The sequence below is a fragment of the Pelecanus crispus genome, chromosome 4 (genome assembly GCF_030463565.1).
Source record: "Pelecanus crispus isolate bPelCri1 chromosome 4, bPelCri1.pri, whole genome shotgun sequence".
NCBI lineage: Eukaryota > Metazoa > Chordata > Aves > Pelecaniformes > Pelecanidae > Pelecanus > Pelecanus crispus.
The window spans coordinates 50,426,007-50,449,785 of record NC_134646.1 but is presented as its reverse complement, the minus strand read 5'-3'; the positions used below and the strand labels follow the sequence as shown (position 1 = coordinate 50,449,785).

The 23,779-nt window shown below is 38.6% G+C and overlaps 1 protein-coding gene across 2 annotated transcripts in view; it reads left to right on the top strand.

The window, feature by feature from the left end:
- The window catches only part of ACSL1 (acyl-CoA synthetase long chain family member 1), a 32,706-nt gene that overhangs the window by 7,146 nt on the left and 1,781 nt on the right, over nt 1-23,779 (top strand). The window contains exons 2-16 of one of the 2 annotated variants that reach the window (XM_009488838.2): nt 1,361-1,475; nt 1,876-1,940; nt 3,264-3,365; nt 7,268-7,367; nt 7,535-7,713; nt 10,549-10,581; nt 10,765-10,816; nt 11,650-11,723; nt 12,779-12,856; nt 15,243-15,377; nt 16,999-17,133; nt 18,079-18,174; nt 19,186-19,258; nt 19,953-20,041; nt 23,321-23,437. In XM_009488838.2, the coding sequence (XP_009487113.1) occupies nt 1,361-1,475; nt 1,876-1,940; nt 3,264-3,365; nt 7,268-7,367; nt 7,535-7,713; nt 10,549-10,581; nt 10,765-10,816; nt 11,650-11,723; nt 12,779-12,856; nt 15,243-15,377; nt 16,999-17,133; nt 18,079-18,174; nt 19,186-19,258; nt 19,953-20,041; nt 23,321-23,437 (1,443 nt within the window). The remainder of the gene's footprint in view (nt 1-1,360; nt 1,476-1,875; nt 1,941-3,263; nt 3,366-7,267; nt 7,368-7,534; nt 7,714-10,548; nt 10,582-10,764; nt 10,817-11,649; nt 11,724-12,778; nt 12,857-15,242; nt 15,378-16,998; nt 17,134-18,078; nt 18,175-19,185; nt 19,259-19,952; nt 20,042-23,320; nt 23,438-23,779) is intronic. The other variant, XM_009488840.2, reaches the window with a different exon arrangement.

Here is a 23,779-nt window from a genome sequence, read left to right as displayed (position 1 = left end):
TGTTCTGGGTCATGTTCACAGTGTACGTTTCTGCTTGCTGTCAAAGGAGTGGCAAGCACGGCATTACACATAGCGTTTTGCTAAAACAAGTTGGACTTGTTTTAGTGTTAAAATTTTTTTCCTCTTTGATATGCCTATAATGTGCTAGCTCCTTTCTGTGGACATGGGCAACGTGACATCATCTGCAGATAAACCTGTGTTTATCTAGCTTATACATGAACAGCTGCTCTCTGATCTTCCAGGGTACTTTGAAAACAGGAAAATAAACCAATGGCTGAGAAGAGCCTATAATTGCATATGAACAGGTTGTTAACATTGTAGATGATGGCACAATTCAGGCACAGATTTAGTTAGTCCAGGATTTGACTTTGTGAAAGAGCCGGGGGTTAACTACAACCACTGATAGAGACAGAATCTTACGCAGTGTTTACCCAAGACCCTCTGTTTAACCAGCTAGGCTCTTCCTGGTAAGAGCTTGCTTGTAGGTGCCTGTCATCATAGCAGGACTAATAAATGTGGCCCAATAGTACTTGTATAACTGCAGTTTGTGAAACTTGATTGATATAAAATAGGATTATTTAATCAGTCACTCTAAAAAAGGCTATGTTAAAACTATGAACTGTTAAATTCTTGTATTGACTTCCAGTCGTAGTCTATGTAAATGCTTGCCTGCTGAAAAACAGTGATTTTAATCCTCAAGGTAGTATTGTCTTGACTGCCTCTAACTAGGTCACGAGACAACCTTTTTTGTAAGATGGAACTTTTAAATTGGATTAAAGGACTCAATTTTTATCTGGTACAGAGTATTTTACTTACAAGAACACTTGTTTTAGGGTGGTGTTGACCACCCTTAAAATCATTTAGGTTTTGAAACCACAGTTTGAAGTGTGATTATGTCTTCTAATCTTAATTAGAAAAGTAGATTAGGATCTCAGTGTTAATATTGTACCTAGAGAGCTCTGAGGCTGGAGTGATTCAGAAAGCTTGATGGAATTAGTTATGCTATATACTGCAGTAATAGAATAAAACTCTTTTTAAGAAAAACCCTGTGTCTAGTATGGAGTGTAAAAGGGCATTTTGTGGTTCTCATTTGTTCTGTGCTATCATAGGTAGCTGAGGAGTAAGATTTTGCCTGTCAGGTTTTTAGTAATGTAGGGAGCAGTCTGACTCTTCAAACAATACCCTGGGAAACCTTGTAGATCCCTCCCCCGGTGGTGAAAAGAACTGAAGTTCTCTCAAGCGGAATTTGCCAAGGCTCATTACAAAACTTAATGGCTGAGGTGTTTTTATTCCCTCAGGGAATTCCTGTTCATTTATAACCAACAAGTGTGTCTAACCTTTCTAATTGGGTTTTTCTTAGGGTGGTGAGCATGCTCGAAGGTCCTCTCTTCTTAACAGTGATGAACTGTTGATTTACTACTACGATGATGTGAGAACAGCTTATGATATCTTCCAAAGGGGTGTGCAAGTATCAAGTAAGTCTAAAATTAAAGATGATTTTTTTCAACAATGTCTAACTAAATGTCAGAACTAAAGGTCTGGACTCTTTTGAAATGTAGTTGGGGATAGGGGATGGCTACCTATCAATATGATAAATGTATTAGATGTGAGCTTTCTTGAAGGCAAATTTAACTGTGACCTCTTGTGAAGCAGAGTTATGTGAATAAAGTCAGTTCTGTGTTCCTTAGCCTAAAACAACCTTGTTGCCTCTGTGTCCTTCCCCAGCTTCCTTCCCTGCCCCCCTCTAAAAAAAGACTTGTCTTCTGAAGGTGTCTGCAAAGACTCTAGAGGCTTAACACCGAGAGTGTAGTTAGTGTGGTGTCAGGACAGAGGAGTCAGGGGTTAAATTCTGAGTAACTTTTGATTTATTTTTAGATAATGGTCCATGTCTAGGTGTTAGAAAACCAAACCAGCCGTATGAGTGGATCTCTTATAAAGAGGTAAGTAGTCTCTCTAACTTGGTGCTAGACTTGCTTTTGCTTGGTGAGACCATTAATACAGCATCCAGTAATGTGATATAACAAATGTAAATTATTTATAGGTGTTTTAAAGTAGTAGCAGAATATTGCAGAAAGGTGCTAGTTCCTATTAGAGTATCTTGAAGGAAGAGCCTCAAATAAGTGCAAGGAGGAGAAGAGAAGAGTATCTCCTGCACTTACTTGGTTTATTAACAGTTTTATTTCAGATTTTTTTTTGGGGGGTGGTTATCTTGGCAGCTTTTAGCATCTCATTGCTGAATTGTTTAGAACTTGGACACTGCCTCTGAAGGGCTGCAGCTTTGAAGTAGTACTCAGGTACTCAGACTGCTGCTACTTTAGGCTCTTGCTTCTGAGAGGCTGATTTTATGCTAGGAAAAGTCCTATCTACAGATGTTACGTGTGCTTCTTGACAACTTGTCTCCATAGTGCTGAATGATGGTTGTATAAGGTGTTAACAGATATAGTTCTAACTAGTAGCATGCTCCTTCATGATTGCTTTATGCAGATCTTTAACAGCTGTGCACTTTTATCTTGTTCCTGATTTAATCAGTTATTGCCTTCAAATTTGCATAAACCTTGCTTATTGCATACTGTTAAGGTCACTAAACACCTTTTGTACGTAGCAGACCTACAGGTCATGTACAGGTGATTTTACTGGGCACTTGTTAGGTGCAACCTCTCTAATAAAGCTTTTCTGTTTGAGCCATGTGTCTAACATAGATTCAGGTAATGTGCTCTATGGAAAGAATTAGAAAATTGCCTTCCCAATTGCCTTCCTTTTGTTTATAGAACTAGCTGGGTTTTGCCTCCTTATTCTCCCACTTCTTGAAGGGAGAAATGCTATTCCCATAGGCACTGAATGAAGCAGAAGGATGGCATATGTAGTGCTTGTGATTGAACAGAAATATAATGCTGAATCATTCCAGGGTCACTTCTGGGGTTTAATGCAGATACAACAAAACAAAACGGGCTTTTCTGTGTATGTGAGCTTAACATTTAAACTTTCACTTAACACTTGCAAGTCCAACTGGATTAAGTGTCTCTTCTGCTGCATATTGAGTGCAAGTGTAGTATCTACAATCAGTGCCGTGTAATGGCACTGTAATGTTTAGGTTGTCAAGGTCACAGAAGACATGCAAAATAGCCTGGAAAACTTCTGTCTACTTCATACCAGTTATTGGCCTTTTTTTTTTATAAGACTTAAGGTAAAATAATGTTGAGGCGTGTATACTGATGAACTTGCTCTCAATTTTTGTCTTCTCTCTCTTTTTGTTGCCCCTCCAGGTTTCAGACAGAGCCGAGTGTGTGGGCTCTGCATTACTTCATCGAGGCTTCAAACCATCTCAGGTTCAATATATAGGAATCTTTTCACAAAACAGACCTGAGGTAATTTAATTGACAGTGTGTGTATTAGTGATCTAGCTGCTATTGAAGTGGCCCACTCTTATATCTCTTGCTTCTTGGCAGGGTACTGAGCTTCCCTAAGAGTCCATTTGGTATTGGGAAAAGGCTAAAGGCTGACATTGTAGACCAACAAGCCATAGAAGTGGCATCTTTAGCTAAGAACCAAAACTGATAATTGACACAACTGTTAGTGTCTTATATTTTTTTGCTCCCAGAGCTGAATGCAGAAGGCTGGAGAGCAGGATGAGAATCAGGGAATCCAGAAGAACTTAAGTCATTCTCTTCTCTTTCCAGTTTATAGAAGAGGGCTGTTTAATGGGAAGCTAATGCAGTACTTAGTGAATGTAATCACTATTTGCTTTCTCTTAAAAAGTGACATTGGAGTACAAGGTAATTGAAAGTGGTTGGAAGTCACAAGGAGGTGTTTAAATCCTTCAAAACCCAAAGAAACATTTAGTAATTAAATATTTGGACAAATAGAAGATGGCTAAAGGTGATTGCTCTATCTCTGCCAGAGGCCCTGGGGCACAAAGCTTCTGGGAGGGAGAACTGATGAAGGCAAAAATTGAAAATTAATTGCAGTTTAATAAAGGGTAGAAAGATTAAAGAAAGTGACATAATGAAAGAAATCACCTGATAAAGTAAAATGATGTTACAAACCTGAGACAACTATAGGGATATTTAGATTGATTAGCTAGTGTCTACCCATTTTAACCCAGAAGTGGTTCTAGATTGCTGCTTTGAAAAACATTATGAAATATTCAGCAAATATTTATTCTCTAGACTTGTTTGTTAAATCTATTTAATAGGACGGAATTTCTTTAACCTATGTTTATGTGCTTAGTAGCTTGAGCTGGTACTTGCTGCATTAAGCTATTTCAATCCAAACCTCTATTTAAAGACAGGAGACTAGTTCTTAAGTTTTGTCAAAAATATGCTGTCCCTCTTGACTTAAGCACTCCCAGCTGGATGCCATTATCTAGAGCCATCTACAGTGTTGACAGGGTTAGTGTCTTGGTCATGCTTGGTCATGCTGGACAACAGCTTGCTGTTGGATCTCTTCTGATTTCAGCTTGTCACTGAGCCTTCCCTGCTGGCATTAAAATGCAAGCTGTGTGACAAGTGACCTTGACCCCCTTCCTCCTCTCCAACCCACACCACAAACGCGCCGCCCCCCCCCCCCAATTCTAGCCTTGTACAGATGAAGGAAAAAACACCCAACATTTTTTCCAGACTTCTAAATCTCCAGTAGTTTGCTGTTTGGATTTTCCTGCTGGAATTCTGGTTCTAGCAGCTACGGTTTTATTTCTGTAATAAAAAAGGCTGGGATGTCTCCAACTAGGAAGCTGTTACACATAACATGGTGTTACAGACTCTTCAGTCTCCTGTGCTTATAATATTATGAACTGGAAGTAAAAAAAGGGAGCCAGATGTTAGTGTTGTGCCAGTTTGAACTGTTTTTCTATAGACCTTTGGGTGCAAAGTCTTTGACTGCTGGGTCAGTGGATTTTCTGAAGGAGAGCACAGTAATGTGGTCTGCTCTTGGATCAGAGACAAAATGTGCTTGAGTTGCGTTGCTCCAGCAGGTCTTTGAGCTGGGTCAGGAATGAGCTGAAATGACTTGTTTAAACCAGCAATTTAAAATCTGGTATTTTCCCTGCTGAAAACTACTGGATGGGTGTAGTGACATCCCCAACATAATCACTAATCCAGACAGGAGATTGTGAAGTGGGTTTTTTTGTGTGAAATGATTCCCACTTGTCAGTTCAGGGAACGACTGGTGGGGAAATCCCCTAATGGGGAAAGTCCTAGCATGTTACTTGCTTAAATCTTCACTAAAAAAGAAAAAACAAACTTGGATTTATAAATAAAAATAATTACTTTCTCGGAGTAACTGGAAAACAGATGATCTCTTCTGCAAGCAAGGAAGTTGTGTTTTGGATTGAGAAAACAGAAAACAGGACAGTGAAATATACAGTGTCCCTTAATAGAAGATCAGAGTCATGTCGGAAAACAAACTGAAACTTTCAGACTGCTGTCTGTATTCAGTACTATTTGCTTGCTTGGGTTTTGAGAGAGAACTCAAGTGTCAAGGTTTGATATTTGTATTTAAATACTCTTAACTTTAGAAGCTAAAATGGAAGAAAAATGTCTTGGTAGTCCAGAAAATAAAGATGCTGGTTGTTGTATTGAGAATGATGGTGTGCAGGAGTTGTTGGAGGCTGCAACAAGAAGTTTTTGACACTGTGTGCAGATTCTGAAGTCTACTGTAGTAGACCACCACCCTATTAAAACAACTACTAAACTTCAGGCTGCTGAACAGCAATACAGCTGTCCCCTTGTTACATGTACAGGTGGATGCTATAGAATTGGTAGGAATATTCAGTGGACCCTTTCATGGCTCGTATAGGTGTGCTTGCTTAGACTTAACCAGTATGTCTAATGTCTGCATGAAAGTCTAGTTACCTGTTAGCTGGCCTTGTACTAGTTTTACAAGAAGTCTTTTTGGACAAGAGGTGTACAACTTACCTATTGCGTAAATGCTTTCGGAAAAATTCCCTGCATTTAAGGCTGTCTCAGTCAGTGGAGAACTTGCTTTAGGAAACTTGCCCATAATAATAAACAGTTTGTAAAACTGAGATTTAGCAACTTTGTTAACATAGGCTCTAAATTAGATACTATCTGAAATAACCAGCTGAATGATGTTTAAACTTGTCATTAAATGGGGGTGAGGTAACTGGCTAGTGTCCTGCAAAAACACTGGAAACTGTGACAAAGTTTGGGGGTGGGGAAGAGAAACAAGCACCCTTTTTAATGCAATCCTTGTTGAATTGTAAGTTCTGATACATCTTTAAAAGTTATGTTGGTTTGTTCCTGTAACTGGAACTGACTAAAGGTACCATGTCTGAGAACTTTTGTCACTCTTCTTTGGGGAAAACTGAAATGTTCCAGTTCCACTGGCCTTTCCATGTGTCTGGAGGCTCTCATTCCAGGAGTTGCATGCTACCCTGCATTTTGGTGTAGCTAGTTTTTTACAAACTATACTAAACAACTACTATCCAGAAAAAGAATTGCATGATTGTTTTACCTTGATAGTACTTTGGATGAAATCAGCCTTGCTGTAAAGCATTGTCAACTTGCATCACACACAATAAGGCTGCAATATCCGCTATGTTTGAGTACTGTGCTTGTTAGCAGGCAAATCCTTATTATTGCAGCTTGCAGGGATGTAATTGCATTTTTATAGAAGTCTTCAGATTAGATTCATTTAAAGAAGAATGGTTAGTCTTGAGAAATGCTGGAAAAACTTTCTGGGCTGGCTTTCCAAAGGATATTTAGTTTAACTGTGTATGTTCCATGTCTGGCCATCAAAGGAGATGCAGATAATGTAGAGGTAAGAATACTGTGAGTACATAAATTTAATGTGTGTCAAGACATGAGCAAGTCCTTCACTGATTTGTATACCATGGTAATATGGAATATTGAAGGCTTTGGCTACCTCAATAACCTAAAACCAAGAAAAAAAAGAAGTACTCTTGCTCAAAGTTTCTTTCTGTTAATAGGTGAACTAAGGAGACAGCTAGCATTAACTGTTTTTCAAAAGTACTTAAAAATACTCTTGGGGGAAGAGCTGCAATTTTATTGGATTGGATTCTTTCCCATAGCTCCTTATTGTTTGTTTTTTTTTCTTCTTCCACAGATAAAAATGTAGTAGGTCTTCAAAGTAAACAAATGATACAACTGCCACATAAATTTTTAGAAAGACTTGTCCAAATGAGCTCTGTCCTATTAGCTTCCTTGTTAGAATCCAACTATGAGTCTTTCTTGGAGGTCTGTTATGATATGCAAACATACAGTGACTTGCATCTCTTCTTTTTGTGCAGTGGGTTATCATTGAACAGGGATGCTATGCATTCTCCATGGTGGTGGTGCCACTCTATGATACACTGGGAACTGAAGCAATCACATACATTGTGAACAAAGGTAGGACACTTTCAGTAGTTCGGCAACTCAATGTATGAAGGCAGAGCTGACTGAGGGCAGAACTGTAGCCTTCTTCAGAAGAGTCTTCCGTTACCACATTCTGACGTATGTATGGATCTAGTCTAAACTCAGCTTGTCATATTGATAATGTCATTCTCTTTCATCAGCTGACTTGTCATTGGTTTTCTGTGACAAACCTGACAAGGCCAAGCTTCTGCTGACCAATGTGGAAAAGGGGGAAGCTCCAATACTCAACACCATTGTTATCATGGAGTCTTTTGGCATGGATCTTGTGGAACGTGGCAAAAAGTGTGGGGTGGAAGTCTTCAGCATGAGAGAAATAGAGGTAAGCACGCTTAACCTACTTTACTGCATTCATCCAACGTACTTGTGGAGGAGGAGGACAATGTCTGTTGAACAGATTTTGGGACTGTGAATAAAATGTGGTAGATTAGTTTCAAAACATTTAACTCTCTCTTGGATTGAAGTTTACACAAGAAATATTTAAAGAAGAAAAAGGAAGGAAGACAAATTGCTAACAGTATTTCACAATGCTCAAAATGTAAAAGTGTATGTGCCAAGATGATGGAATGAAAGCTTGTTAACACAGTCCAGACTGAACATCACATCTGAGTGTTAAGGCTTGCCCACATGAAGCAGTAATATGATAATTATATACTGTGACTAATACTTCAGAAATAGTTATTTCAGAAAGAGCCTGTGTGGGTTTTGGTCTTGTGAAAAATGGCATCTTCCCCTGTACACTGAATCTACAAAATGTTTTCTGGGGGAGGAAGAAAATGGCAGTAAACTGTTCCAGGGTAAGCTTATGGTAATGTAAGGAAATGAGACTTGCAGGTTTTGAAAGTAGAAACCATTTTCCTTAGCCACCTAATGTTCAAGTCTTGGTTTTGCTTGTAGTTATTTTGTCTGCATAGATCTTTTATGCAAGTTTATTTCATAAATTCACTCTTCTTTTATTTTTTTTTTTTTTGAGAACTCTGTTCTAGGGTCAAATTGCATAAAGTATATCTTTACTGTGAGATGAAATCGGGTTTAGCCTGGTTCCACCTGGAGTTCTGGTGAAGGCTTGGCTCATTAGAACTTGAGTATCTCCAAATAAGCATGCTTGTTTTGTGCAGGTGTCAGTAACTGGTGTGAAATACTTCCATTTCCCTGAACTTTTCACAGCAGTCTTAACTGCTATGTTAACAGGGCCACCTTGTGGTAAAGATACAAAAATGCCAGCATGTCTTTTAAAAGATTAACTGTATTGTAGCTAACTAGCCTCAGCAAGACTGTCAGGTTGAAATGGGGCTAAAAACATTATGCAGAGTAAGTGACTTAGAGTGCTGTAGCTCACTGGCAAAAGGGTTGGGTCAAACTTGGAAAAAGATTGGCCCAACTGCAAGTTGGTACACTAAAATTGGCTTTTTTCCTTGAGTTGAACTCCAGTTTTTGGCAGAGGAAGATTCTTTCCACTGGATCTTCTAGCTACAGAAAAACAAAACCAGGGGGTGAATGTTATATTTAAGTTAGAAGTTTAGATGCTTAACTAGTGACTTCTAGTAGTATTTTGTAGCTCTTACTTAACAACACTTAATGTTTGGATTAATGCAGTAATAGGTGCTCCAAGAGCCTCTTGTCTAAAATCTCAGAAGTTAGGCAAACTTATATATTTCTAATAATGTTCCAGTGAGCAGGAATAAGCTTTGTCACTTTTTTTTAAGAGGTAGAGGCTTTTAGTGTCTCCTGAAAGGCAACTGTGAATTATTTAGGAGCTTAGATTAGAATAAAATGACTGTTTCTAGCTTAAGTACTTGTTTTCTGGATTTCTGGCTTGAGCTTATTGCTCAGCTGTGCTTAATAGGTTATGTGACTAGTTCCTCTGTATCTCCCAGGTGCCATAAGCTTTAGTTTCTGATGCCTAATATCTGTATGCATGCTGTGGTTGCTTAGAGCTGAGTAGCTGTGAATAAATGGCTCTTCAATAGGAAAAGATGTTGGAGTTCTGTTAGAGGAGATTAAAAGAAGTGTGTGGAGATCTTAGTTGTATATTCAGTAAATCTCAGATCTTACTCAAAACAGGTTGTAGGGAAGTATTGAGCTTCTGGTGGTACTTGAAATGCAGATGCTGTTGTTTTGAGCAGACAGCTGCATTGTCATAGTGGCAAATTTTTGCATAATGGCACCCTTTCAAAAGGGAAAACTTAAAGGTATGGAATGTTAACTGTCTTTCCGGACATTCCTTTCTTCTTAAACCTCATCTGGTAATCTAAGAGGTACATCATACTAAAAGAAGCCTGGGGCTAGTAGAAATGCATAGTGCTATTGTGTACTTGGAATGTAAAGGCAATGGTGAAGTTGTCTGCCCTCAAAGGGTGCTTCCTTCCAAAGTGATACTTAACAAAAGGTCCATTTCAATTTGCGTAAGTCCTTAAGCTGGTATTGTTTCTAGTCTTAAATAGGCACGACAGTAATAGGTCTTGATCTGGAACTTTAAAGCTCATAGATATTGAACATCAGCTTTCAAATCTTTCCTCTTAATCACTATATCCTTGATGATAAAAGGATCTTCTTGGTATCCATTCCCATCTGCCTAAAGAACTATGGCATCATTAATGGTTAGGCCTGAATAATCATAAGGAGGGAGAGGGAAGGAGAAAAGGTTCTGGAGGAGAGAATCTTGTGCTCTCTGCTCTTCAGTATAAAAGGAGTACAAACCACCAATGACCCTTCATGGGGAAACTCTTGTCTTCCTTCTCATGAGCAGCAATGGTGTGAGGTGCTTACTGAGACAAATCTTGCTTCATCTATTCAATAGCTGTCAGTGGCACGTGTCTTCTGTATGAGGTATAGGATTGATTGCCTACTGTGGCTTGTCATAATACTGCTTACCCTTGAGCTTCTCTAGTGAGTGATTTCTGGTTTACTAGCTGGAAAAAAAAAAAAGCCTATGAGTTTTAGATTAGTGACCACTCTTCTATTTGTAGAACATGGTAGTTATTCTATATATCTTTAAAACATCCTTTAAAGCCTTTGTTACCCTTTTGTAAGTTAAAATGCCTTAACAGACAGTCTAAATAATGGAATATTACAGTGTTTTGTAATGTTTGTCTGGTAAATTTAAAGCAAAAAAGGTTAGGTGCTCATGTCTAAATTGTCTCTCTCCTTTCTGTAGGAGCTGGGAAGAGCACACAGGCAAAAACCTATGGTAAGTATGAAATTAGTTCAAGTTATTTAATCTGAAGGTGGGTAGCATTCTGTAGATCAAACTAGTAAATCTCCCCGTCTCCTGTAGCTCAAAAGTAACACTAGTATTTCAATGTTTTGTCCAAGAAAGTCTTTTTCCTTGCTGTCTTAACCGTACTAATACTTACTTTCTTAACTCTCATAGCCTCCAAAGCCAGAAGATCTAGCAGTCATCTGTTTCACCAGTGGAACGACAGGTACGCCTCATTAAGTCATGCAGAATCTATTATCCTGTATATGCAAAATTAATTCAGAAGCCTTCCTACTTTTTTTTTTTCAAGACTCTCCCCTGCTGCTGCATCTTTTTGGCAAGTAGTAGCTGGGGAAGTTTTATGGTAAGGCTTCCTTTGAAATTTTTTTTTTTAAATTGATCAATACAGAGTTGCAGTATTGGGGGGTGAAGGTGTTACATTTTGGGGCTTGGAAGTAAGTACTCAACCTGTATTTCCATTATAATATGGAATCTGCATCAGACTTCAGACTTTCAATTCTTCCATAGTCTTAAAGTCCTGAAACCAAGACAGTACTTTATTAGCAACAGTTGTTCCTTAGCTCTATGCAACCTTGCTGTAAGACCAAAACGGAAAGACTACTGTCTAGATGTCATATGCTTGACAGTTGTGAGTTAATATCCAACACTGGCAGGGAGCAAAAGGGGAGAGTACAATGATAAGCCACATTTTTAAAGCAGATATGAGAACAGAAATTAGTCTGCATTTGATAGCTGCTTCTTCACAGAAGTGTTGAATTTTGAATGAGAAGCTTATCAAGAAACATGAGCAAATCCTTAAGAAATTATCTCCTTATGAAATTTGAGGACTTCAACACAAACTTACTACTTAAGTGTTACCAGCTACTCTTGAAAGTGTGTTAGCAAGTTCTCTGCCTTTGTTTAATTGATGCAAAGAAAGGTATTAATATCGAAGAAGGGAATGATTGATTAAATGCTATTAGATTAGTTTTACCACTGCTTGGTAACTTAAAGGATCTAAAAATTTCACTGTTGCATCCTGATGTGCTTCTTCCTTAGGAAACCCCAAAGGAGCTATGATCACTCATCAAAACATTGTCAGCAATGCTTCAGCTTTTGTGAAAACTACAGAGGTAAACTGCAAAGGTTAACATTCTTAACATGTTAACATGAAGGGAAGAATCTCGGGAGTAAAACTAACATTGAAATCTCATTAACTTTGGTTTTCACTTGGATCTTACTAAAAATTAACTTGATAGCACTCTGCCCATGCTAGGTCAGAAGTCAGTGTTTAGTGACTTCTTCTGTCAGGGTCAAGAATCTGACAGATTTACAGTTTGGTCTGATCCAAGCAGAATGTTACAAAGATCCTGGTGTGGATCTACATTATGTTCTGCCACGGGCTTATAGTGTTTGTCATTAGTGCAAGCTCTGTATCAGAGGGTTTGTGTAGAGGCTAACCTTTTTCCACTAAGGATGGGAGAAGATATAATGTCTTTTAACCCCCCAAAATAATTAAAGACCTTGCATAAATGAGCAAGAAGTGTAGCTCTGTATTTTTTACTTGATACAGTGTTAACTTTTTACAGTAGACTACTAAAGTTCATCTGCATGCTAGCTAAGAAGACAGTTCTAAGTTCGAACACATACAGATGTAGTTAAATACAATTGTACTTATTTTGCTAAGTACTCTGCATTTAGAATTGTTTTTAAATTAAGCTACTGGTCTCACAATTAGGTCAGGTAAGGTACTTTTGTTATCAACCTTATGGTAAATTGGATCAGCAAACTTTCTGTTCTAAGATGAAAGTGTGTATTTTTTAAACCCCTGAGGCATACTACTTTAACCTTTTTTTGTGCCCCCCTCCCTCCCAATGTATATAGTGGAACTTTCTGTGGTTTCTCTCAGAATTTGTTTCTATTTGTAATCATATGAATGATAAGTTGTAATAATTTGGTCACTGTACCCAACTCTAAAAGATTACCATTTCTGCAATGTGTGTTTACTCATGCTAGAAGTCATTGCTGTGATCTCTTTAATAAAAGAAAGACAATGCAGCTTTGTTTCAAACAAAACTGAAGCGAGGGCTGTGCTCTACAGTTTAGATGCTAGATTTCATTGTTTTTTTTAACTTAGGCAAACTAGAGAATTAATGAGAATAAAATTTAATTTTACTAACACTTTCAGAAAACATTTATGCCTTCCTCTGATGACGTTCTGATATCATTCCTGCCCTTGGCTCATATGTTTGAGAGAATCGTTGAGGTAAGCATCTGTTTGTTGTACTGAATTATTGAGAAGCTTGCTTTTCTTACAGAATGCGTGTCTCTTGAATCCCAGTAATACATGTTGTTCCTTTTTGACTCTTGCATGTGTGTATGAAAGCTTGAGGTCAGGTTCAGGAAAACAATATCCCATAAACAATATTCAGTGAGTACTAGACAGTTGGTTTTCATGATGAAATAGAAACATTAACCTTAGAGCTAGGGCTAATAAGAAACTGGTTTACTAGAACATGAGACAATCCCTTAGCACACATATACTGCCTAGAAATTCCCTCTAATGCAATCAGTGCACTATTAAAAATCCATGCTATTGTTTAGTCTGAAAACTTTAAAAATTTAGTTTATAATGTGGCATCCTGCTTGCTTACACAAAACTAATCTAAAGCTGGTTAAACTTACCATTGCTTCCAAGAAACTTCAATAAAAACGGAGCGATTTTTTTGTTTCAGTGGAGTTCTCTTCCAGGAAATTAAAATGGCTTTTAATGCCATTTAATGACAAACTTTGAAATTCTCTTGGATAGCTTGTTTTACCATATAGCAAAACCTGGGGCTTCATTTTTGAGGATGAGGGGGCTCAGATTGTCTGAATACTGGCAGTCTTAATAAGGACCTCTGAGCCTATAGCTAGGTGGTATGCATTATTGAAAGGATGCAATTTCCTCAAACTTCTTATATACAGTAGAGGTACAGGTATTTAATTACCATATGTATTGAAGTTGAATTAACACCTTTCCCTTAGGTGAGATTGCAAATACATATGTAGAAGGTAGTCATGTCCCAATTTATGTAGGGAAATAAACAGCCTCTATGCGAGTGTGAAAAAGCACATGGAGCCAGAAATTGTCCTGTGATTTCAGTTAGGAATCCTGAGCTTTCTACCAAAAAAGTGTGTCTGCATACACGTAGATAAAAATGTATATATGCATATGTGTTTGTATATATGTATGTTATGAAGATTGGGAAATAGAGCTTAACCAAGGTGTACAGGTGCCCTTAGGCTTTCAGCACTTTCCTCCTGGTAACCTGGGTACCAGTTATACCTCAGTGTCTGTTTTACTGATGCCTGCCTTGTACCAGAAGGTATGAGCTCTGTAGGTAACAGCTCTGGTCTTGATCATGCAATAGAAACAGGATGGGAACTTGTGGTCTAAAGGATAAAATGAGAAGAAAGTGTTTGGATCTCAGTATTCCTCTCCTGTTTGAGGTCTTTACAAAGTAGGTGTTTACCTGTATATTTACATAAGGAGATCAAGCAAGGATACCTTTGGTAGAAAGAAAATATTTGTTACTGTTTGGGGTAGGTATGAACATAGGCTCTGGGAGAAGCAGTCTTTAGAGGCTACTCTGTTGTAAAGTTCATGTTTGCTGATTTTTGGCTTCCTAAAGAAGCTAGAGGGTCAGTGAACTTGACAGGACAAACATGCTCCCACCTAGCAAAGGTGGTTGCTGCTCACTCCATCTGAACTGATGCATTTGCAGCTTTTTAGCAGATAGTGGCAAAGCACAGGTAAAGAGGAAAAGTGATGCTTTAGCATGTCTCGTGTGCAGAAAATGTGTGAATGGATGGCAGGGAATGAAGAAAGAAGTGTTATGGAGGAAGCAGAAGAAATAAAAGCTAGTAGGCATAGAGAAGCATAAGAAGAGCAGGGATGTTAATAAAAAGAATAAATAAAACCCAAACAAAATAGGAAGAAAAGGGGTGTATAGGTGTGGGTGGTGGAGCTTCTAGATTCTAACATAGAGAATATAGAACATGACGGGATTAAGTCTGCCTTCCTTGGTGTAGGTCTGAAGTGATACAGAAATAATCAGTGGCTCTGCTAGAATCTTCCAAAGAGCATCTTGATCGCCTAACAACAAATCTGCTTGCATTGGTCTTGTGAAACAGGAAGGAAAACTAGAGTGCAAGAGAATGAAAAGCAAGTAGCACAAGGTAGAAATCCCTGCTGGACCAGTACATAGCATGTGCTGATTTTTTTAGTATACAGCAGGGAGAAAACAGAGTTCTGGTATTTTTAATTAAGCCTGATAAATATTAAAAATAGGGAAGTTCTGTTTTTCAGTCTCTTGCTACCTCTGAGTTGCTGGCATTGCCTTATTTGGTCAGCTGCCCCTCTTTGGATAGGGGCTTTTGTGCTATATCTCATTCTATCAAAGTCCTTGGCTTGTGTACACCAGGCATGTCTTGCTACTTGATCTTTCCAGTCCCATTCTATAGTCTGAGAATGCTGCAGAACTTGTCCAGAAGCTGAGGAGATTTAAGGTGGATACTGCACTGTTCACTCTGCATAGGATTGTCGTACACATACATAGCTAGAACACATATATACTGTGTTTTCAGAGTTTTTTACTTTTTTCTAACAGTGTGTGGTTCTGTGCCACGGAGCTCGGATAGGATTCTTTCAAGGGGATATCAGACTACTTATGGATGACCTAAAAACACTGCAGCCAACTGTATTTCCTGTAGTACCAAGACTGTTGAACAGAATGTTTGACAAGGTAAGTCTACAGACATGAGTCTAGGCCTGTGCAGGGCTTTAAGAGATCTCATGAACTCTGTGCTGACATGGTAGGAGAAAATGTTGGGCTCTGGGATGTTAAATTGGCATGCTAACAAATTGGTCTGTCTTTTTCTAAAAGAGAGCTGAAAATGCAGGGAGTAGTACTGGTTGTGTTAAAACACTCAGGCAGCAAATACTAGTGTTGAAAAGCCTGACTAGGAGACTTGGTTCTCTCTAGCTTGATTAATGACCTCAACTTGCTCAGAGCAAAACACTAAGTCCAGTCTACAACAAGAACATGAGGCTTAGCATCTGCATGCCATGCTTTTAGCATCTGACTCATGGAGTGGAATTTGCAAACCAGGATCAGATGTTTGCCTGTGTTTGCATGGACACATACAAGTTTTCTACACAGCAGCCAGCATGTTCTAGCAAGGAGAACTATAAACCAGTGAGTCTGGAGTGCTGGGGAGAGGGTATGTCAGCTGCCCCAGTCTCCTGTGCTTGCTGCTTGCCTGCTCAGGGTCATCCGAGATAGGAATTCGGAAGTAGATTCTTTCTTGAACTTAAGATTTTTAAATCATCCTTTTACATGTGGATGACTGACTCTTCTTGGGATACAGCCAGAGGAGTTGAAGGATAGAACAAGGAGTCCTGTGACTGCTAAAGAAGTGACAGACCTGTCTGCTGTCTTAGCTAGGGCACTGCTCTAATCATGAGACTAAAGGAACAGCAAGTAATACAAGGTTCTGTTTGGTCCCAGGAAGAAACAGTGCAACTCTGATACATTTGGGGGGAAGGAAATTCTAAGCCCTGCCTGTAGTGCTTAAAACTTAGACCCTAATTCTGCTTTCGCATTCTGTACTGGAATTTGAGAAACAGAGCCAAACCTTGGGACTCTCTTCTTTCATGATGTTGTCTTGCTTGTTGACTCCGGTGCCCTGAGGATTTCACACTTCTGTGGCACTGTTTCAACCTCACCCAGCCTTGCAGTAGCCTAACATGTGAAGTTAAGCGGGAAACTGGGGGGGTGGGGGGCTAATGCTGAAGAGCTGCTAGGTCTGTCTCTTTCTAGGTGAATATAATAACCTGTGGTCTGCTGTTGAGGCTGCTCTGACTTGCTGAGAACAACCAGAAGGAGCCTTTGAAAAGTGATCTAAAAAGCAAGTTTATATATGCAAGGCAGATCTCTGGTATTTTTGAAGGGACCTGCATCTCCTCAGAAAACCCTGTGTTACTTTACATATTATGATGGTGTGCTCTTTAGAATATGCTGAGGATTATACTTAATTCAGCTTTTGATCAAATTGGAATAGAGAAGTAAAACATCCACTTTCATTCATCCATTTTAATGAAGAAACTGTACATTGAAAAAGCATTACACAGTTGGATGGGAAACAATAATTAGTTAAGTGCTAATCTTGGTGAACATCTCTTGAACTGAGGGAAAGAGGCCAAAATCAAAATCCACAAGTATTTCTTACTAGAATTAAGATGCTTACCAATAAAGGTTGTTTAATTTATTTGGGTTTCACTGTTAAGAGTCTCTATGTATGCTTCTGTAAGAAAGGGATTGGTAGTCTGTGAGGCTTCTAACCACAGATCATTTTTCTTAATAGATTTTTGGACAGGCAGATACTTCATTAAAGAGGTGGATGCTGGATTTTGCTTCCAAGAGGAAAGAAGCAGAACTCAGAAGTGGTATAGTTAGAAATAACAGTTTCTGGGATAAAGTCATCTTCCGTAAAATACAGGTATGCTTGAATGCCTCTGAGTCTGAGAGTCTTTGTGTTGTGGATACTGGAACTTTTTTATTACACTTGCTCATTTTATTATGTCATTTGCTCATGATTACTTTGAGAACAAAGCTCCAAATGTGCTTACTGTGTTACAGAACAGCAGTTTGATATGTGTTTTCAATACTGGAAGTGTGAAGCATCACTATCCTATTGGCTTACTAGTTTATAGGCATCAGTTTGCAATTTGTGAATTTCATATAAATGGTTATAATCTGGTATGGCTTTCATCACTGATTAAAGACTACCTGGCTACTCCAGAATAAAAAACAAAACTGTCTTATTTCCAACTTCATTTTTCAACTCAGTTTGTTCTAATAATATCAGCTAACTATATTAGGGAGGTTTCTCTAAAACAGTCTGGTGCTTCTTTCTCACCACTTTGAAAGCAAACACTGTCCTTCTGAAGGAGGAATGCTAAATGTGACCTAGAGCCACCTGTAGCCCCTACTGTCTCCTCACTGTTGGTCACTAAGTTATGCTTGCTATTATATCTGGCACTCACTTGCTATGGCCCTAACCTTGGTTTTACAACATGCCCCTGTGGCTGCTTTTTATAGCATTCAGGATGTACGAGAAGCTGATAGAAAGCAGTTAAAAATAGTCATTGCTTGTAAGGCCATGACTTAAGCTCTTTTAGACTTTTGGCCAAGTATGCATTGCCATGACACTACAGCATAGTCTTTGTAGAAACTGTATGTTTGAGATACTGTTTCTTCTAGCCATTAATGAGGTTAAAAACACCGCAGGAAAGACAGTTTGCAAGAGGAGGCTAAACTTTAATTTCTCTAACACTTGTGGGTAGCACTGTAGGTGAACAGTGGCTGAGGGTGGGACAGAAAAAGACTCTGGAAACTTCTCTAAAATGCTTTTGGTGTCCACAGTATCTTATGTCTGTTGTAGGCAAGTCTGGGAGGAAAAGTAAGGCTCATGGTCACAGGAGCAGCACCTGTATCTGCAAGTGTACTGACCTTCCTGAGAACAGCTCTTGGCTGTCAGGTGAGTTTCCTGGCCTTAATCCTAAACCAAAGATTTTAGTACCTCATTCCAGCTTTGATGTTAGAGTGTTTCTAGTAGTCAGATTATATGGTTAACTCTTTCTGGCATCCTTCTTGGAGACTACACAAGTGCATACGCCTTTCCAGAGTTTCTCAGTCCCCTGAGATTTCTGTATTCATCCCAAAGTCTTTATTACAACTGAAGGAACCAGCTGAACAGTCTTAAGGGAAAGATTTTGGGGGGCTGCTGTAAGCAATGATGAACGTTCTTGGATTAAGTTTCTGGGACTTGCCTTGCTTACAGAAGTATTCATAACTACTCTAGAGAATCTAATCAATGCGATGATATCATAGTGTTGTTGCTTTGAAGATGAGACTGGGGAGAATCAGATTGCATGCATTGCATTTATCTTCAGAGCCTCTTCAAAGTATATGCTTTTTGAGGTAAAATCTGAGTAACAATGGCACAGGATGAAACAAATGTGTTGAAATAAATTTCAAGGATAGAAAACACGAAATCATTCTAAAATATGAGGCTTCTGTGACTTCTTGAAGTTCTTCAGTAGTGTGCCAGTGTAGCAATGCATTCTGCACAGAAAAGGGAAGCCGGTATTGTATATAATAATGACAGACCTGTGGTGGGGTATGTGGATTCCACTCCTAGCTGTCTTGGACAAACCTGTCCTTAATGATGTGAATGAATTCATTGCTAGTGCCACTGTTCTTAGTTTCTTCCTCTTGCTCCCTCTGTTGCTTTCTCTTCTGATATATACAGGTGTTGCACAGCATGTGAAACTGAGCAAATACTGGAACTGAAGGTGGAACATTAGCACTTGAAATTGTGTATTGTGATAAAACTCTAATATAGCAATAATCTTTTTAGAAGATGCTAGGGACTTTGCTGAAATCAAATTTAAGCAACTAGAAAAAGAAGCAAAATATTAATTGCATTTTAATGAAGAAACTGTTGAAAAGTAAGAATTTTAAATAATCTTTTGGTTTTACATCCTAGTTCTATGAAGGTTATGGACAGACTGAATGCACAGCTGGATGCTCACTGTCACTGCCTGGTGACTGGACGGCAGGTATGGCATTTAACAGTCTGCCTGTCTGTTAAATTTCAGGATGCTATAGAGGTCCCTGATCATATTATTTAGTCTTCAGTACACCTATCATGAAGCAGAAGATACTGTTTTTCTTCAAGTGAAGTGAAAAAGTTTTGAAGGGATCCCTTGAAGTTTCTACCTTTAAATAGCTAGGAATGTTTAGTAATCCAAACTTTTAATAGGCTTTGTCCTTGTAAATTGAAGTGGATTTAGGAGGGGGGAGGTCATAGTATCAACCCTTGTAACTTTTACAGAATAGGAATCTGCTGTGTATAAGCACAGTGCTGGAAATTTAAATGGCATTTTTTTGGTGTTGGAACAAACAGTCCGTGTCTGTCAGCAGTTATATCTCTAGCTCACAAACTGAAATAATACTGATAATTGAAACTATAGTAGGAGTTTTGCTACTTAAATATGTCCATAGACTGAGGATCCTGATTATAAGAAAAAGCAAGCCTGAGTACATGGTTCAGCTTGTAACATTCTAGGGATATCTGAGAATTTAATGTTTCAGTCCCAGCAAATTTAAGCTGTTACTGTACTGCTATTGGTGTAGTACATTACCAGAAGTCAGCTTTCCATCTTTTTTTACTTTAGCATGTAACCAGCTTATTGTTTTAAGAACCTGACTAAAAACCAGCTCAGGCTATTGAAGTGTTACTCTATTTAATAGGTCATGTTGGAGCACCCATGCCATGCAGTATCATCAAGCTTGTTGATGTAAAAGAAATGAATTATTTGGCTGCCAAAGGAGAGGGTGAGGTAAGTAATTTCAAAAGGTTAATATGAACCTCTTCAGAAATCTTGGAAAATGTTTTTTGTTCCTGAAATAACAAGTAACTATCTGAGTTTAGTAAAAGTGCTAAACATGGCCTGCTACCTAAAATCAAAGATGCCTGCCCTGCCTGCATGCGGTGTCAGATAATGATTCACAGAAGCAAACCAGAAAATAGTGTATTGGAGGGGAGAAAAAGCAGCTTACTGTGGGATAACAGATAACTATGTTTTTATGGTTGTATGACCAACATGCCATCTTCCAGCTGTGGGATAGCTGAGTAGCTGGATATCTCATACTGCATTTATCCTTCAGTAAAATGCTAGCAGAGGGCTTCCTCCCACCTCCCCTGGCCCCTCACTGCCAGGTGCTGGAGAACAGCTGATGTGTGTAGCTTGTTACCCAGCTTGTGATGTGTGAGGTAAGGTAATTTAAAGGGCCTGGAACACCATTAAGAGAAATGGAGATAAAATGCTATGAAGGCTGCTAATGATTTGTGACAACTGCCTGCACAGTCTTGTGAACTTTTTTCTGCAGCCTGCACAAACTGAACATGTATGTTTTACAAATTGCACTTTGAGGACTCAGCTCTGTATGTAATGCTATATGCTGCCTTCAATATTTTTTTTTCCCAAGTAAAATTATACACAAAGTTCAAGGTGTATATGACTTTGAACAGATGTCCGTGTAGTGATTTATTTTTTCCCCAAACCCTGAAAGCAAATTAACTGTGGTGTCTTCCATATGCTTTTGAGAGGTCTTGGGGGCAGCTAGGGGGTGAGAAATGGAGAAATAAGAAGCAGCTTAAGCAAGTAACTAATCTGTGACTGCAAACAATATATAATCTTTATTTGTTTTGGTTGTAACTTGTGTGAGACTACAGACAAATCACTGGGCTTTAATTCCCAGAATTACTTAAGGATTTAGTTGGACTTGGTGGTGGGAAACTGTTTGCAAGTGGAGAGCAATGTCAAGATTCTTTCCTGTGTTGCATATGACCCCATGTTTAATTTTCAGCAGCAATTTTTCCTTCACTTTAAATATGCTTTGAAAGCCTGGTCTGCTAAAGGAACTGAGTATAAATTGTCGTAATGAGAAACTGTTAAGTAGTTTTTTAAAAAAATTCTAAAAATGTTTTGCTTGCACTTAAAAGCTTGCTGTATTAGGAGTTACTTTTAACTTGAATAAACATGGTAGACCCTTAATATATCAGGTACCATCTTTCAGTCTTTAGGTCTTTCAGTCCTAACTTCCTCAGTGTGAACTAGTCTGAATTTAACAAGTGCTGTAACTTGTTTCACAGAACTGAAGCCCATAGCTATAGAATTGGCTCTCATTATCCTTTGCCTAAAATAGATCTTCCTCCTCATTGTCTGCTCTTCAGCTGGATTAAACACTCCTAGTCCTCCTTTCTGAGAGTAAGCTTTCAGTATTCTCTGTTCTGTCAGCCTTGCTTTTCACTTTTGCCAGTTATCCATGTTCAAGAAAGATAAATTTGTGAATAGAATTATATATGCCTATATGCAGATGAGGTCTTAGTGCCAGTTAGCAGGATACAGATAAATGGTTTGCTGTCTCTACTTGGGAAAACATGTCACCTACTGCCATCCTGTGATTGTAGGAGCCATGAAAAATGAAATGCTTGATCAGTCAGCCTTTGACTTGACTGGGACATACAGAGTTCTCCTACTCACATCCTTCCAGATAAGCTCTGTTTTATAGCAGAAACGACTTGGTTCTTAAAACATGACCTTGGTTTGGTTACGAGTTTGCTGTATCTACAAAGTCATCAGAAGACTCTGATCTCCCTCCTGTTGATAACGTCTCCTGTTCATTGTACTGTAGTTCACCAGCATGCTTATATTTTATGCTGAGGTACGCACTGAAAATACTTGGGATGAGTTTTTCAAGAATTGGTCTCTGAACTACACTAGTAATTTCCTTTAGTATGAGAATTTATATTGGCGCCTGAAGATTCTTTAGCCAGTTCCTTGCCCACTTTATAATTGTACTAATCCCCTAGACTAATAGTTGGCCTAGTATTTTATCAGCCCCTATTGATATTTATTATCTGTTTGGCCTTACCTTAAAACTGGATGTTTCTATCCTGTTCTTCTAGACTTGTTCTAGAGTCCTGATACTATTGTCCAGACCAGACCCTTCTTATTGCCTCCTGTCATCCACGCATGCCAAGCCACTCCCAAGCTGGTGCGATGGTTTGAATCCTTTGTTGTTTCTAAGGTCTCTTGTGTAGAGCTTTCAGGATTTTTGGACTCTTGATTCCCCAACAATTGTGTGCAGTGGGCATCTTTATTTTGCTTCAGTCTTGTGTATCTGTCCTCATTTCCAAGGAGGTATTTTATTGTCCTGCTGATGCTTAAATAACAAGAGCCCTGTCCTGTGTCCCCCCTCTCCCCACCAAAGAAAACTTACACAACCTTGGGTGTTATACTGAGAAGAAAATACTTAAATCTGGGATCGTCTCTGGATGCTTCAGGTTCTACTCATGTTCCTGACTAGTTGCTTTACTGTTATGTTCTCTTAATCACAGATACTCTACTAATTGTTTCAATTTAGCTTGTAAGGTCTGACCTGATTCTCTGGCAACCTCTTCACCTGTAAACCTTTAATCTTGTTGGTCCGTTTCTCATACCTTATAAGCATGTTTTTTGATCCTAATAATGTCCATGCATCCAGTTATATCTAGAGAAGTTGTTCTTAATTTTCTACTCGGTACACAAATCTAGGCAACCTTCAATTTATAGAAATTGTAGGTTTCTGTTATAGAGAAGTCTTGAGTGCTCTAAGCCCTAAGGTATTAACTGATTTACTTCTGGACAACAAACACGTGATTGCTTGATATACAGCCTTTTCATCACTAGTTTTAGCACAATGCCCCTGCAGCTTACCAAAGCTGAAATGAACATGTTGCTAGGCTGAGGGGTAAGATTTCTGGATCCAGCAGAATTTCTTCAGACAAATAAAAATGAATTTCCTCTGATAAAATCAGATTATTCAAATAGCAGGTAGGAACACTGCTGCTAGACTGGAAGAGAACAGATGCAGTTGATGCTTATTATACTTTATACCAATGGAAAATGTTAGGTCTCCAAAAACCGTGAGCAGAGATTTCTGTACTAATGCATAAACTTCATCTTGTCTTTTTAGTGGGGGTTACTGAGAACCATTGGAGAAAGCATTCATTGCAAATAGTGTTTGTTAACTTCCCTTCATAGTAACATACATTAACAAATGGCTGTTTTCAGGTGTGTGTGAAAGGGCCAAATGTATTTCGTGGCTATTTGAAAGATCCAGAAAAAACAGCAGAAGCTCTGGACAAAGATGGCTGGCTTCATACAGGAGATATTGGGAAATGGCTACCAGTAAGTTAACTTATATAGCTGAGATGTACTTCTGTATTTATTAGCAGTAATTTAACAAATAAAATAGAAAAATATTTGGTATTAAACACAATGTATTAAGTGAAAGACAAGTAATTTTAGGAGGAGAATAATTACTGTTGTAGATCAATTTGTGTACCTGGGTCTAAAAAAAAGTATTAGCAGTACCAATCCTAAGGTTTTCCCTAGTTTAGGTTAGATGGGTGCAGAGCCTGTTTTCTTCTAACATTAGTTTGACAGTACCCTGGCTCTAGCACTATTTTACTGTACTACCTAATCTAACTTAAATTAAATGCTGTGAATGATCCAATACAGTTTATTAAG